General features: G+C 41.9%; 1 protein-coding gene across 2 annotated transcripts in view; it reads right to left on the bottom strand.

Annotated features, from left to right (window-relative positions):
• The window catches only part of LOC126176751 (cholinesterase-like), a 90,911-nt gene that overhangs the window by 11,626 nt on the left and 63,220 nt on the right, over positions 1-16,065 (bottom strand). The window contains exons 8-9 of one of the 2 annotated variants that reach the window (XM_049923918.1): positions 8,086-8,215; positions 2,018-2,150 (exon numbers count right to left, since the gene is read on the bottom strand). In XM_049923918.1, the coding sequence (XP_049779875.1) occupies positions 2,018-2,150; positions 8,086-8,215 (263 nt within the window). The remainder of the gene's footprint in view (positions 1-2,017; positions 2,151-8,085; positions 8,216-16,065) is intronic. The other variant, XM_049923919.1, reaches the window with a different exon arrangement.

Raw genomic sequence — 16,065 nt, 5'->3', positions numbered from 1 at the left:
GCCGTCAGTGTCAGCCAGTTTGCCGTGGCATACGGAGCTCCATCGCAGTCTTTAACACTGGTAGCATGCCGCGACACCGTGGACGTGAATCGTATGTGCAGTTGACGGACTTTGAGCGAGGGCGTATAGTGGGCATGCGGGAGGCCGGGTGGACGTACCGCCGAATTGCTCAACACGTGGGGCGTGAGGTCTCCACAGTACATCGATGTTGTCGCCAGTGGTCGGCGGAAGGTGCACGTGCCCGTCGACCTGGGACCGGACCGCAGCGACGCACGGATGCACGCCAAGACCGTAGGATCCTACGCAGTGCCGTAGGGGACCGCACCGCAACTTCCCAGCAAATTAGGGACACTGTTGCTCCTGGGGTATCGGCGAGGACCATTCGCAACCGTCTCCATGAAGCTGGGCTACGGTCCCGCACACCGTTAGGCCGTCTTCCGCTCACGTCCCAACATCGTGCAGCCCGCCTCCAGTGGTGTCGCGACAGGCGTGAATGGAGGGACGAATGGAGACGTGTCGTCTTCAGCGATGAGAGTCGCTTCTGCCTTGGTGCCAATGATGGTCGTATGCGTGTTTGGCGCCGTGCAGGTGAGCGCCACAATCAGGACTGCATACGACCGAGGCACACAGGGCCAACACCCGGCATCATGGTGTGGGGAGCGATCTCCAACACTGGCCGTACACCACTGGTGATCGTCGAGGGGACACTGAATAGTGCACGGTACATCCAAACCGTCATCGAACCCATCGTTCTACCATTCCTAGACCGGCAAGGGAACTTGCTGTTCCAACAGGACAATGCACGTCCGCATGTATCCCGTGCCACCCAACGTGCTCTAGAAGGTGTAAGTCAACTACCCTGGCCAGCAAGATCTCCGGATCTGTCCCCCATTGAGCATGTTTGGGACTGGATGAAGCGTCGTCTCACGCGGTCTGCACGTCCAGCACGAACGCTGGTCCAACTGAGGCGCCAGGTGGAAATGGCATGGCAAGCCGTTCCACAGGACTACATCCAGCATCTCTACGATCGTCTCCTTGGGAGAATAGCAGCCTGCATTGCTGCGAAAGGTGGATATACACTGTACTAGTGCCGACATTGTGCATGCTCTGTTGCCTGTGTCTATGTGCCTGTGGTTCTGTCAGTGTGATCATGTGATGTATCTGACCCCAGGAATGTGTCAATAAAGTTTCCCCTTCCTGGGACAATGAATTCACGGTGTTCTTATTTCAATTTCCAGGAGTGTACATCTTCTAAGTATTATTACAATCTGTTGATTGGCTGACAGTACGAGCCCCTGACTCGTGAGTGCAGCGGTGACATCCAAAGATGACCTGTTATGAAACGAAATAGCGTCGCAGACCATCACTCTTGGTTGTCACGCCGTATGGCGGGCGACAGTCAGTTCACTGCCCCGCCACTCTCCACTGCGTCTGAAGATACGTCTTCGGGCTGTAATCTCATTGACTGAAGTAGAATTGTCTCCAGTGATGAGTCCCGCTTCGAACTGAGCCCAGATGACCAGAAGAGACGTGTCTAGAGACACGAGTCTCTTCCCAGTTAAGAACATTTGGAACATTAATGGCTCGACCCTAAAACCAACTCGTGTTTTTGACGATCTAACGCGCCAATTGGACAGGATTTAGCGCAGTAGCTCTCAGGATGGCATCCAAAAAATCTACCAATCAATGCGAAGCCAAATAACCGCTTGCATAAGGGCCAGAGGCGGACCAACATGTTTCTGACTTGCTCATTTTGTGAAATCATTCTGTATTTGTGCACATGTTCATCATATCTACCGATTTCAGTCCCATTAGGATAATTCCTTCGCGGGGCGACGGTTTTTTTTTTCCTTACAGTGAAATCGTTGGTGATTTCTGCTAATACAAACAAAAAGATGACTCGTTTAGTACAACTGAATGTTCAATTTTCTGAGACAAAATGGTTTATTTATTGGACATTTGTATTGTATTTGCACACTCCAAAATGCATACTAAAGCAAGTAAATGTTCAACATACCCATACTTAGCGAAGTTGGTCCAGTATCGCAAAATATTCCTGGGCACTCTCTCTTCCTCTGAGTCTGGATCGAAGTTGTACGCAGTGTCCTTTCTGAGGAAGAGGAAGGGCTGCTCACCAGAATGTTTTACACCTGGAATAACATGACAGTGGATAGTAATAGAATTAAAATTTTGTCGCCATGATTGAAATTCAATTCAGTTATGACAAAAATACTCAAAATATCTTAAACAAAAATTTACCACCCCACGCACTAACTTTTTGCAAACTTAATCGCTGGATAAACTTATTGTTACAGTACTGAACTGAACACAATGTGAACAAGCGCAAACAGAAAAAACTTCTCTACTTGTAATGATTTACATTAATTTCACATTTCTTAGTTACTGGATAATTTACTTCTTTCTGAATGATATTAGTGATTACTATTTACATGAATAACATACAAAAATAGAAAACCGAGTTGCTTTGGTTTTTAGTTTTTGTTTCGTACTTTCTGTCAAACCTTATCGTATTTTCCTTGTAGCGTTGTCCACTAAGGGGGAAGATAGGACTGGTTGTTATATATTGCAAGAGAACCTTTTAGCGTCTCAGCACATCCTGCACACATCAAGAACGATCCATTAAAATTATCACTTCCTGTTGGATAAACAGTTTCCAGGGGACTTAACGCCAATATCGATTGTTACAAAACTCGAAATGCGAGCCCTCGAAATAACTGTCACATGCGATAGGAATCCCTACCAGTACAAGAAACGCGATACATAGCTATGGAACGTAAAAAATCTTGCCCATGAAATCAGTATTAATATAACTTTACTTACACAACTGAATTTGTGGTACAAACAATTACTGAGGGATTTTTCTTCAGGGTGTGAAATAATTCCTCTAGTGTATCATTAAGCCAGTTTATTATGCAATCGTAAAATACTTACTGTTCGGTTGTACTGAAAAATACAAAATTATTGTTCTATGGTTTCTTCACACAAGTTTTCTGACGCGTCCGTTTTACAAATACTTTGTGATGTAGTGAAGGATTTATATATTAATTAACCAAGGATAGTACATTTGTAATTATTATCTCGTGATATTCTTATCACGATTCAGTCTGTGCTGCCAGGTTTACCTGAGCCACAAAATAACTGGTTCGAGAACTTCTGTAGACAAATCGGTCGACAATTACTCGTCTGGAGAACGCAATGTTATTTGTTTACGTATTCTACAGAAATCACATATCAAACAAAAGATTTATCACAAGCAGCACGTCAAATGCAAGAACAGTACAGATGATAAAGCTTTCATACTATTATATTTACATCAATGTCTGGCAGAATGAACTGTTTTGTAAAGCTACTGCGATTCCCAACGGAGAATACCTGGCAAGGTTTCGAGTTTGAAAGGCAATGAATGCTTTTCTCAAGTTGTTCTTGTTTCGTTTCGATACAAAGCTACCGTTCATTGACATTAAATGGTGCAGAAACATGGGAAGATTTGATGCTGAGTGTGACGTGCAATAGAATACTGTGCTTTTTGCGTGGTACAAACACTGAAATGTTAAAGTATGAAACCATACAGTGCGGAAGTAATGATGTAAGTTCGGCTTCAATAGTTTCTCTAAAGTGATGATCGGCACCAGTAGGACCCACAATTCCATCTACTCGCATCGCAACTGATATACAGAGTGTAACGAAACAATACCGACAAATCCCGACGGACGCTGAATGTCTTGAGTAACAAATTAAGGATGGAAACATATGTCCACAAAAGTCATCCAATGAGCTAAAAATCTGCGACGCTGCAAAAGCTTGCAGCTAGACCACCTATTCAGCAGGAAACATCACCTGGCGGAATACAAACGACATTTTGAACACTGTCCGATTCATAGTGTGAAGTTCCATCGGCTGTCCGTCAGCATACGAGCTCACGTTTGCTACAGAAGGGGTGGCTAGCAGCAGCCATTGACCGCAGGCAGTATAATCTCAATTACAGCCACAGGAATTTGGCATCACGCACATTTTCTGCAAAGCAGTGCTTTTAATCAAAACGAATCAGCCTGTACTGTAAACGGATTAACCTTGCTCTTGGAGTAGAGGTCAAATCTTGCACTAAAAGATGAGGAGTTACATAGTCCATGGCAACCGTGATCACAGTGACATCATGACATTTCGTGGCCCAACACCCAGGTTTCGATGTGGTCGCCTTTCCTCCCCCTTTGTGTCACAAGATGCACACAACGCTAGATTTATCCCACCGAAAAATGAAACCAGAGTACTAATGTCTTCCTTCCTATGTACCATTATTCTGTTCATTTACACTTCTCGTAAGTTTAAGCTTATATATATGTTTGTATGTATGTAACGCCTACGTTATGTACTTTTCGGGAACATGAAATATATAAGGTATTGTAGACATCTGAAATCGACTGTCTCAATTCACTAGCGTGGTTAAGTGGAGCAGAAGCAAAAAGTATTTACATTTGTTAGGAGTTAGCATTATGAGTGTAGACTAGTAGCAGCTGTTGATGCAAAACCAAACTGACTGTATTGGAGCTTATTAAAACAAAGCAGCAGGCATCATAGATTGTATCAGCTGGTGTCATTTAGTAGAAAAGTGTACAGTAAAAAAGAACAACTGGAATCGAGCTTTAGGGCTGAAAACATACAAAATTTATCTTACATGACAAATTATGCACAAAAATAAAATAAAACTGTGAATGAAAGTCAAAAAGACGTAAACTGAAGTATTTGGCAAAAAAAAAAAAAAAAAAAAAAACAATTGCGATGAAGGAAGACTATAAAAACTATCAGCTCTAAAACAACCTGGCTACAAGTGGGGAATACAAAGAAATCAGCATTTACTCCAAAAATCTATGTAAAGCAACCAAACATTGGACATTGGACTTCTCGGAGGAGACGATAGACTCTAGGGCACATTGCTGTGTATCTAAATCTAGTGTATTGGACATTGTGTATCCAGCAACAGAAAAGCTGTATGCATAGTTTAAAACCAGCAGGCTAAATACATGGCCACACTGTAAAAATGGGTCCCTTGTTATTGCAATTACCTTATAAAATGTTATGTACAAAAAAACAGTGCCATTAGGGATTTCTGCAGAATTCTTGGGGGGGGGGGGGGGATATTCGGAACTGTGACCATAATTTTTTTTTCGCAAAAGGCCAAACATTTTTTTTACAAGATCAAAATTTCGCATAGTAATATTGTTTTCTAGAAATGCCGCAGAATTATTCCAATTTTGTCCAGAGAACTCTAGAACTAAAACATATATATCAAGAAATCTGCAAAAACTACGTATTTCTCGAAAGTCAGGTGCCAAAACACCGGATTCACAATATTCTGCAATAGCGCCCGATGCCGACATCAGCCCACATAGTTTTGACGCACGGTTATACCATAGTCGAAGCTGCTCCGTTGCTGATTGGTCCGCTATCTGAAAATGCTCAGGAAGCTCTGAATAAGGATAACCGGCGTTACAGAGATTTTACACGCAAATATTCCCGTGAATAAACGATACAGGTCTTATTCCATCGGCTTCTGACATCTGCGGGCCCAGTTATCTCGAGAGTTCAGAAAATGGCAATTGAAAAAGATAAGATTAGATGCTATCTGAGGTAAAGGATCAGCTTTTTGAACAGTTTTCCAGTGAACAACCGATAGCGACATTTCTGAATGCAATAGCGATACAAGCGACGTATGAGACTATGATTTCGATTGAAAAATGTAAAATATCAAATAAAACACTTCAGTAAGGTAATTTTAACTTCAAATTCGTTATCAACGACCTGACATCAGCAGCTCGTGGTCTTGTGGTTAACGTTGCTGCCTTTTGACCTCGAGGCACAGGTTTCGATTCCCGTCCAGGGCAATGATTTTCTCCTTTCGAGACAAGATGTGTGTTTAGTCCTCATCATATCGACAAGCACGTCGCCGAAGTGGCGTCAACTAAAAAGACTTGCGCCCGCGACCGAATTCCCCAGCAATCTCAGAATTTCTTACACGCGAATTTTTACTCGAATCATGGAGCAGCGGAGGCAGTACCGGTGTAATCGCTTGTCATTGTTTCAAACAAAAAGTTGAACATAGAACCTTCTAACACCTGGGCGTCTTGGACGGGAATGAGTACATCATTGTCTGCACCAGAGCAGTTAAGAGGGTGGGGGAAAATCCTTTGTTTTCGCTCGGTCCAGGAAGGAGGGAGAGTCGCAGAGTCGCAGAAAATTCTTTGTCTGTGGAGAACTATCCCCGGAAGAGGGGGGGGGGGGAGGGAAGGGGACAGGCAGATCTCAAGTGGGAGGTGGCAATGCAGTACTCCACCGCTGGTGGAAAAACAAGTCCTTTGTAAGCGGGCTTAGCACCATAGCCTCTCTATTGCTTTGTATTTCATGACTGTTAAGCTCACCTGACAAAAAAGTAAGCATTACAAGCATCATCTAATACCGGGTAATTGCTCCCTTGGCCCGCATCTCGTGGTCGTGCGGTAGCGTTCTCGCTTCCCACACCCGGGTTCCCGGGTTCGATTCCCGGCGGAGTCAGGGATTTTCTCTGCCTCGTGATGGCTGGGTGTTGTGTGCTGTCCTTAGGTTAGTTAGGTTTAAGTAGTTCTAAGTTCTAGGGGACTGATGACCATAGATGTTAAGTCCCATAGTGCTCAGAGCCAATTGCTCCCTTGAACTTGATAATCGCCTGGATTCGGTTAGGAACTGAGTCCAGAAGACTGTATAGGTACGTTCAATTCAGGTCAAGCCACAAGCTGAGGATTTCACTAAGCAGTTCTCCCAGACTGGGATGATGATGATGATGATGATGATGATGGCGGCGTTTCACCCTCTGTTCAGAAATGTCCCACGGATAGATCAGATGATTTTGCAGACCATTCGAGATGTAATAGGGTGAGGGAGTGTTCAGAAAACTGGTTACATTCTCTTCCAGCCCTATGAACGTCGTTGTGTCGTCTTGAAAACAAGGGTATCAATGGCCTCTTGTGAGATGACCGACTTCAAATGGTCATTACATGCAGTTCCCATCCCAATGTTCTATCGCTAAAATTTCACTAACAGGTTGGGATGGACCTCCATTCACTGCCTACAGCATTCCTATTGGTTTTTGAAGCGATTTTGATTCACAGGCCGCGAAACGCGTCTCCAGTCCCTCTCAGTCAGGATTTTTATACTCTCACAATTCTGATGTCGTGTTTCGTGGCCATGTGAGCTAAACCACTGTTTGTGGATATGCTGGACAGTCCGCCGCATAACTCAAAAAAATCCAGCAACCTCACACACCATATGGCCACGAGAGCAACCAAACGCAGTTGCCCCTTTTTGTCACTCTGTCACGTCTTTAATTTGCCCATATTTACGTACATAGTTCACTTGAAACATAAATCTTCGTTGATCCATTATGGACCATGGGACAACGGCTGACATGTACTTCAGCTCTAGGTGACCAGGCGACACAGAGTCTGTGTCGCCTGGCCACCAAGAGCTGTTGCATAACGATTTGATTCACCGATCCAGTTATATGGCTCATTCCGTATATATCGATTATACCACTATGACGTGTGGGACCTGAAGATGGCATCAATGTAATGCCGAAACTGATAGTACATGGAAGTTCATAAAATAAATTTCTACAATACATACGGCTGTTGGTAAATTATTGCATCATGAAACATAAATGTCGCACTGATCGCTACTGCCCTGTGCTCACGTAGAGACAGTGCATACGCGGTTGAGCATGTGACACGAAAGCTGCGCCACCTGTAAAGGCGCCACGACTCATCTCTGCGTGGCACCGGTGTGACTAATTTTTTTGTGTGGTGCTCTTATTTATTCGCATACTGACAATCATGCTGGTTCCCTTTATTCCGTTGTGTGGTTCATTTGTACGTTGGTGTGACTGCTACATGGACAAAACGTATGCAAAACACCAACACGTGGTCTTAAGTTGAAACCGTCAGAAGTTAGAAAAAGGTAACACGATTTTTTAAATATATATTAGAGTACTGAGTTTTGTACTCATCAAATTGTTTGCGCTCCGTTCTCAGTACTTACCCCATTGAGTGACGTTTACATTCTTTCCACGGTAATCAAACTCATAGTAGAAGACGGGCAGCTCTGTCATTTCCGTCACTCGCCTCACGAGCGCATCAGTCGGCTCCAAAAAACGCAAATCGTTGCTGAACTGTTGCAGTGAAACAAAAAAAGTAATAAAACTCACATTTGTCATACACTGTAGGAAGTAAAAATGAGCTGACATGTTCAGGAACTGTTAGTTCAACACTGATGATCAAGGCTCTCGTAAGTCATACGTAAAGCCACATCACGACTAATAACTTTATCTTGGAAGTCTTCCATTTGGTCCGTGCTTGCATAGAAAAACAATAATACGGGAATTGTGAATCCATCTTGATGCAATACACTTTTTGTTATTTATTTACTTATTTATTCCCCAAACTAGTTTCAGCGACAAATATCGCCATCATCAGTGGGTTCTTTAAATCTAAAACATGCAAAAAATATCAAAGTTAATAAAACACTTAACAAATGTGTGAGCGGCTGTTGGTAAACAAATACTAAAATGTGAACTTACGTACGTCAGCCTTATACAGTTGGGATTGCGGTGGTGTTGTGGATCCGGTTTTGGTGTGTACTAGTAGTAAGAAAGTATCTTCAGAAAACAATATTTAAAAACAAACAGTGCAAATTTAATAATATGTTACAATGTTTTATTAACTATGCTATTTTCTGCATGTTTTAGATTTAAAGAACGCACCGATGAAGGCGATATTTGTCGCTGGAACTAGTTTGGGGAGTAAATAAGTAAACAAAGAACGAAAAGTGTTTTGCATCAAGGCGGATTCACAATTTCCATGTTGTTGCACATCACAACTATTTTACCTACTCTGCTGTTCTTATTTTGTATCACAATGTCGTCGAAATTTTCGAGCTGAAAAAAACTTAGGCAATTATAGAAGCACATTAGGAAAATACTAGGGAGCGGCCTATGTTTTTGTAACAACGTACAACAGAATATTTTAAAACGAACACTCAGCTCGGTCACAACTGAAAAGCTAACAGATTTGAAGAGCATTAAAGTTCAGTCGATCATTATCTGTTATTTCGAGTAATTTTATACTATCAAACGTATGTTCTTCATGATTCGTCTGACAATTCCCACTTCCTAGTCATCAATCATATTCTACTCTCGCTCTTTTTCGCGTCATATTTGTGATATGCACTTGTTCGTATGCAGTTGAATGTATGAGATGTAGTGCACACGTTCGTGTTTGTTATGTGCACCTTTTTTCGTATTTGTTTTCAATATCTAAAAAACTTGATTGTCTGGTGACCTTTTTCTTATTTTCTGATGAGCAAAAAAATGACATTTTGAACAATGAACCAACGGGCTCCCTTCTTATGGGCTGAAATTAAATTTCATGAAGATGGAATGTCAACTCGTCCCATAATGAACAATATCAATGCCCAGGCATCTTACAATTGCAAAGAGAATCATAAATACCTCCATAGCTTGCACACTTTCCATCAGTCCTGTTGTTGTTGTTGTGGTCTTCAGTCCGGAGACTGGTTTGATGCAGCTCTCCATGCTACCCTATCCTGTGCAAGTTTCTTCATCTCCCAATACCTACTGCAACCTACATCCTTCTGAATCTGCTTAGTGTATTCACCTCTTGGTCTCCCTCTACGATTTTTACCCACCACACTGCCCTCCAATGCTAAATTTGTGACCCCTTGATGCCTCAGAACGTGTCCTACCAACCGGTCCCTTCTTCTCGTCAAATTGTGCCACAAACTCCTCCCCAATTCTATTCAATACCTCCTCATTAGTTATGTGATATACCCATCTAATCTTCAACATTCTTCTGTAGCACCACATTTCGAAAGCTTCTATTCTCTTCCTGTCCAAACTATTTATCGTCCATGTTTCACTTCCATACATGGCTACACTCCATACAAATACTTTCAGAAATGACTTCCTGACACTTAAATCTATACTCGATGTTAACAAATTTCTCTTTTTCAGAAACACTTGCCTTGCCATTGCCAGTCTACATTTTATATCTTCTCTACTTCGACCATCATCAGTTATTTTGCTCCCCAAATAGCAAAACTCCTTTACTGATTTAAGTGTCTCATTTCCTAATCTAATTCCCTCAGCATCACCCGACTTAATTCGACTACATTCCATTATCCTCGTTTTGCTTTTGTTGATGTTCATCTTATATCCTCCTTTCAAGACACTGTCCATTCTGTACAACTGTTCTTCCAAGTCTTTTGCTTTCTCTGACAGAATTACAATGTCATCGGTGAACCTCAAAGTTTTTATTTCTTCTCCATGGATTTTAATACCTACTCCGAATTTTTCTTTTGTTTCCTTTACTGCTTGCTCAATATACAGATTGAATAACATCGGGGAGAGGCTACAACCCTGTCACACTCCCTTCCCAACCACTGCTTCCCTGTCATGTGCCTCGACTCTTATAACTGCCATCTGGTTTCTGTACAAATTGCAAATAGTCTTTCGTTCCCTGTATTTTACCCCTGCCACCTTCAGAATTTGAAAGAGAGTATTCCAGACAACATTGTCAAAAGCTTTCTCTAAGTCTACAAATGCTAGAAACGTAGGTTTGCCTTTCCTTAATCTCTCTTCTAAGATAAGCCGTAGGGTCAGTATTCCATCACGTGTTCCAACATTTCTACGGAATCCAAACTGATCTTCCCCGAGGTCGGCTTCTACCAGTTTTTCCATTCGTCTGTAGAGAATTCGCGTTAGTATTTTGCAGCTGTGACTTATTAAACTGATAGTTCGGTAATTTTCACATCTGTCAACACATGCTTTCTTTGGGATTGGAATTGTTATATTCTTCTTGAAGTCTGAGGGTACTTCGACTGTCTCGTACATCTTGCTCACCAGGTGGTAGAGTTTTGTCAGGACTAGCACTCCCAAGGCCGTCAGTAGTTCTAATGGAATGTTGTCTACTCCCGGGGCCTTGTTTTGGCTCAGGTCTTTCAGTGCTCTGTCAGTCTCTTCACGCAGTATCCTATCTCCCATTTCATCTTCATGTAGATTCTCTTCCATTTCTATAATATTGTCCTCAAGTACATCGCCCTTGTATAGACTCTCTATATACTCCTTCCACCTTTCTGCTTTCCCTTCTTTGCTTAGAACTGGGTTTGCATCTGAGCTCTTGATATTCATACAAGTGGTTCTCTTTTCTCCAAAGGTCTCCTTAATTTTCCTGTAGGCAGTATCTATCTTACCTCTAGTGAGATCAGTCCTATACTGTAAAAATATGCCACAAATTAACCAACTGTAGATAAAAAGTAAGGATTACAAATGAATCTTGCTTGATGTTGCTTGAAATTGCGAAATATCACACAAACCATCCAGTACACAAATTCATAAATACCATCAAAGATAACGTAACACGCCACAAAAAAGTGAATACTGGGAATATGTCTAAAACCTTACAACATTTATAAATTCAATACGATAATGTTGACACAACAAAGAATCACCTGTTATTATAGACACAGTGACGACTGTATCTTTCTGTAAGGAGGTAATGCAGAAGAAATTAGAAAAGTGGAAGAAACGATATCTTCAACACAACATAATGACATGTTTAATGACAATATCGATACAAACAACCAAATAAATTTCCTTGACTTGGTGATAAGTAAATGCAATGAAAAATATAAATTTGCAACTCATGAGATACCAACTATTACTAACGTAGTTATTAATGCAAGGTAGATTCACCCACAGCTAAATCAACATAGCCTAGTTTAGAGCCATTCTCTAAGAATTCTTACCTTTGCAACATGTTGTTGATAATAATAATTATTTCATGAGTATTTTCTATAAATTGTGTAAGATAATAAAGAATCTATTTACACGAAATCTCCAGTGGCATCTATGAAATGGGTTACCAGTAAAAAAAAAAAAAAAAGAAAAAAGAGAGATCGAAGAAGAGAAGGAAGTATATGCTTCAATGATATAACAGACATGTTTCAGATAAAATAGGTCAATGGGTTCTAATACACACGATAAAAAAGTAGGTTTTAAAGTTGAAATATACAGTATAGTATGCCAAAAATTATAATATTAAAGTTCTGTAGCGTATAAACAAATCTGTGGTTGTTGTGATAAAGTTCATTTCTGCCAAACTTGCATAAACTTCATTACAAACACAATTAATATTTGTACAATCACGTTGATAAGACAATATGGTGAACACATCACCACTGGTATCCAATGACCAGTATTCATTAACCAGTATTCAGTCAGCTCATTAGCAGAAAGATACTCTGTGTAATGTATTGGAAGAAAAATCAATAACTGAAATCTACACTAACCTGAAAAGTTCGTAGAATCAACTCTCTTAATGAACAACATGAATTTTATCATCACAATTCACAATTATAAAGACTTGTTACAACAGACTACATTGTGGTAGTTTCTATATAATGTTTTGAGAGCCTCTATCCTTATTCAATGGGCTGCTGGCCAGTGACAACATCAGTATGATCCACCAATATCAGTACAAACTAGTGGCCCCCCTACACTGTAAACTAAAGGTTCTCCTGCACCCCAGCCTTTTCTAAGGTTCCTGTATGTAGAAGGACTGCCTGAATAGGCAGATAACCGCTGAGGTCACCTTGACCATCCAGTTCAACATATCTCTGTTTGTGCTTTCAGACATATTTTACATAACTGCTACTACTTTTATCATAACAGTTAATATTCATATGTAAGTAGTTCCCACTCTTTCAAGTTCAGAAGTTAGTCACTGCATTGCACTTTTTACATCAGCTTAGTTCACATTTTTGACTTTCCATTCTGACATTTAAATATTCTAAGTACATTTTTTAAGATCTGTCACCAGCCCGCCCACCAGTGCCAAGATTTCTAAATGATAGTCATTATTTAAATCTCATGCACATTTTAAGTCAGTTCAGTTAAAAAGTGTGTCCTCTACATTGTTTCCTTATAAAGTTGTCATTTGTATGTAACTGGTTTATGTTCATATTACATAAAATCGGAAACACCATCATTTACATTTTCTTCTTGTAGATCTGATGGTTGCCGTAAAGTTGAAATCAGGTATCCGTTCAAATATAACAAACATACTAAGACTGTGAATTCTGCGATGTATTAAGTTAACGGATTGTTGACACTGCCAAGGCTGGTGGAAATGACCCCTGTGGAATAGTCTGCTAGGCGACGTATTTAACGTTGGCTGCATGCAAGCGATAGAAAGTACTGGATGCTTATGCTCTAAATGTGAACAACATCAGCCAGAATGACCGAAAAAAAATCAGTTCATGGTCCATACCAAACTACTCATTTGGACAGTGTGACTATCTTGAAAATGTTTATGCTTAGTGGTGTCTAATTTTCTGCCATCTATCACATCTGATACCATGATGCAAACTCTAGTATGGATTTTCATAAGCGAAGGATTTCCACATACAACTGTAAATAACAACCGTCAGCAGCTAACATCACATTAGTTCAATGAGTTTTGCACTGGCTATGACATCAAAATGTTACTTCGATAACATTCCACGCACAGAGTAATGGATAATAATGAGAGAGGACACATTCAAGCATAAGCTGAATATTTCACTAGGGAAGGTGGGGAAGGAAACACAGAATCAACGTTTTACCTATTCTTTAGCACATATCACATGATCCCAATAAATGAAAAAGCCCATCGGAGACACTTAATGAAAGAAGAGAATCTTACTACACCTACTCCACTCCGCTACACACGCCAAGCACCTCTTGTTTCAGGATGGGTGATGAAATTTGGTCCTGTACGTTTGGTAGGTCAATGTAGTGGGCTCCAGCTGTGATGGAGGCCACCCATGGCCAAAGAATGTACATTTTCGTTGACAGACAGGGCGTCACACGGCACCAGAAAAACCAGCTCTAGCCACAGTAGTCCCATCAACAACCACGTTAAAAAATATTAAGCTACCAAGGTAAACGCCAGGGCAGCACTGTGAGGCATGAGCAGATATCCTCAACGGCGAGAGGCCAGCAGATTGTAATATCCCTTCACGGTCTTTTGATACACGGCAGTCAGTTACTTGAATGACACATCTCATTTTTTAGTATCATAATATTCTCTAATTCATTTGATTTGAGTTGCATTGAAGCTAGTTGCCGGTTTTCACTCTTGTGGATTGGTAGTCAGAGGCCGAACTGGTAGCCAATAAACAGATTGTAGTAATACTTAGAAAGTTTATTTTTGTGCAAATATACACTTTTTAAATAGAATAATGCCTATTGACGTTAACAAATTAAAGTTGGCTAAATTAGAACGTCAGTGTGTTGGTTGCATATTGTAATGAGAGTCCTTTACGAGATATTGTATTTTGAAAAATTTCCACACCGTTACTTGTTTCTGCAATTCAACTTACATCATTGCAATGTACGATGCTATGTTTGCTTACAATATGCTTGTGTCTCCTTGAATGCATTGCATCTTACTAGTCAGTTAGTGTGTCACAGTCCATACAGTAGCTCTTGAGTGCACGATGGAATTTAAGAATGCAGAAAAAAACAACATGCTCATAGTGTAAGGAGAGTGTTAGAAGAACACAGTTCGTTCTTGTACGTTGTATGCAACAAGATAATTCAATAGACGTCAACCATCTCGGCAATTATTAATCAACCTCTTCAACCAGTTACGTGGAGGTGGTAGTGTAACACCCAGCAGGTTCGAATCCTGCTTCGGGCATGGATATGTGTGATGTCCTTAGGTTAGTTAGGTTTAAGTAGTTCTAAGTTCTAGGGGACTGATGATTTCAGATGTTAAGTCCCATAGTGCTCAGAGCCATTTGTAACACCCAGCCAACGTGACAGGAGTAAACAAGTGACGACAGAAGAGGGGGAAATTAATGTTCTTGTTGCAGTTGCTGCTGCTGATCCACAGCTTAGTTACCGCGGACCCTCTAACCTAAAAAAACCATCCAGCCCACGCCCCACAGCCCCAGCTACCCGTGTAGCAGCCTCCTGCGTATAGTGGACACCTGACCTATTCAGTGGAACCCGAAACCCAACCACCCTTTGGCGCAAGTCGAGGAATCTGCAGCCAACATGGTCGCAGAACCGTCTGTGCCTCTAATTCAGACCCTCCACTCGGCTCTTTACCAGAGGTCCGCATTCGGTCCTGTCGACTATGCTGCAAATGGTCAGCTCTGTTTTCATCTTGCAAGCAAGACTGGCAGCCTTTACCACTTCTGTTAGCCGCTCGAAACCACAGAGAATCTCTTCTGGTCCAAAGTGACACATATCATTGGTACCGACGTGAGCAACCACCTGCAGTTGGCTGCACCCTGTGCTCTTCAAGGTATCTGGGAGGACCCTTTCCACATCTGGAATGACTCCACCCGGTATGCACACGGAGTGCACATTGGTTTTCTTACCCCTCTTTTCAGCCAAGACCCTAAGGGGCTCCATAACGCGACTAACGTTGGAGCTCCCAACTACCAATAACCCCACCTTCTGTGATTGCCAGGATCTTGCAGGCTGAGTGGTTTCCTCTTAAACAGGACAGGCGACAACACCTGGCTCAGCGACAGTATCAGCCACAAACAGCACCTGGAACTTACTTGGGAGACAAACCGGGGAGGCCTTAGGTGCGGTCGCCTGGGAAGTCTTTGGTCGCCTACTTCGCCCTGGTGCGACCTCCCACTCGACCACAGGTAAGGGGTCTGCCTCAGTGCGAGTAGTAACTGGGTTGGCCACCGGTGAGGACCGATCAGAGGACTCGGACGTGCTGGACGTCCGTTGGATCCCCTTGGCCGGCCCACAACAGTGGTGCCCATCCAATGCAGCCTCAAGCTGTGTGACCGAAGCAATCACAGCCTGAAGCAGAGAGAGAAATGTCACCAACTCGGTTCGCATGCGCACACAACAATCGCAGTCCCTGTCCGTACTAAACACCGTGGAAAACTAAACCATGCAGATAAACGGACTATCGGCACGTGCTGCACAAC

The sequence above is a fragment of the Schistocerca cancellata genome, chromosome 3, assembly GCF_023864275.1.
Source record: "Schistocerca cancellata isolate TAMUIC-IGC-003103 chromosome 3, iqSchCanc2.1, whole genome shotgun sequence".
Classification (NCBI taxonomy): Eukaryota; Metazoa; Arthropoda; class Insecta; order Orthoptera; family Acrididae; genus Schistocerca; species Schistocerca cancellata.
The sequence above is the reverse complement of the archived record's forward strand: the minus strand, read 5'-3'. Positions and strand labels throughout refer to the sequence as shown.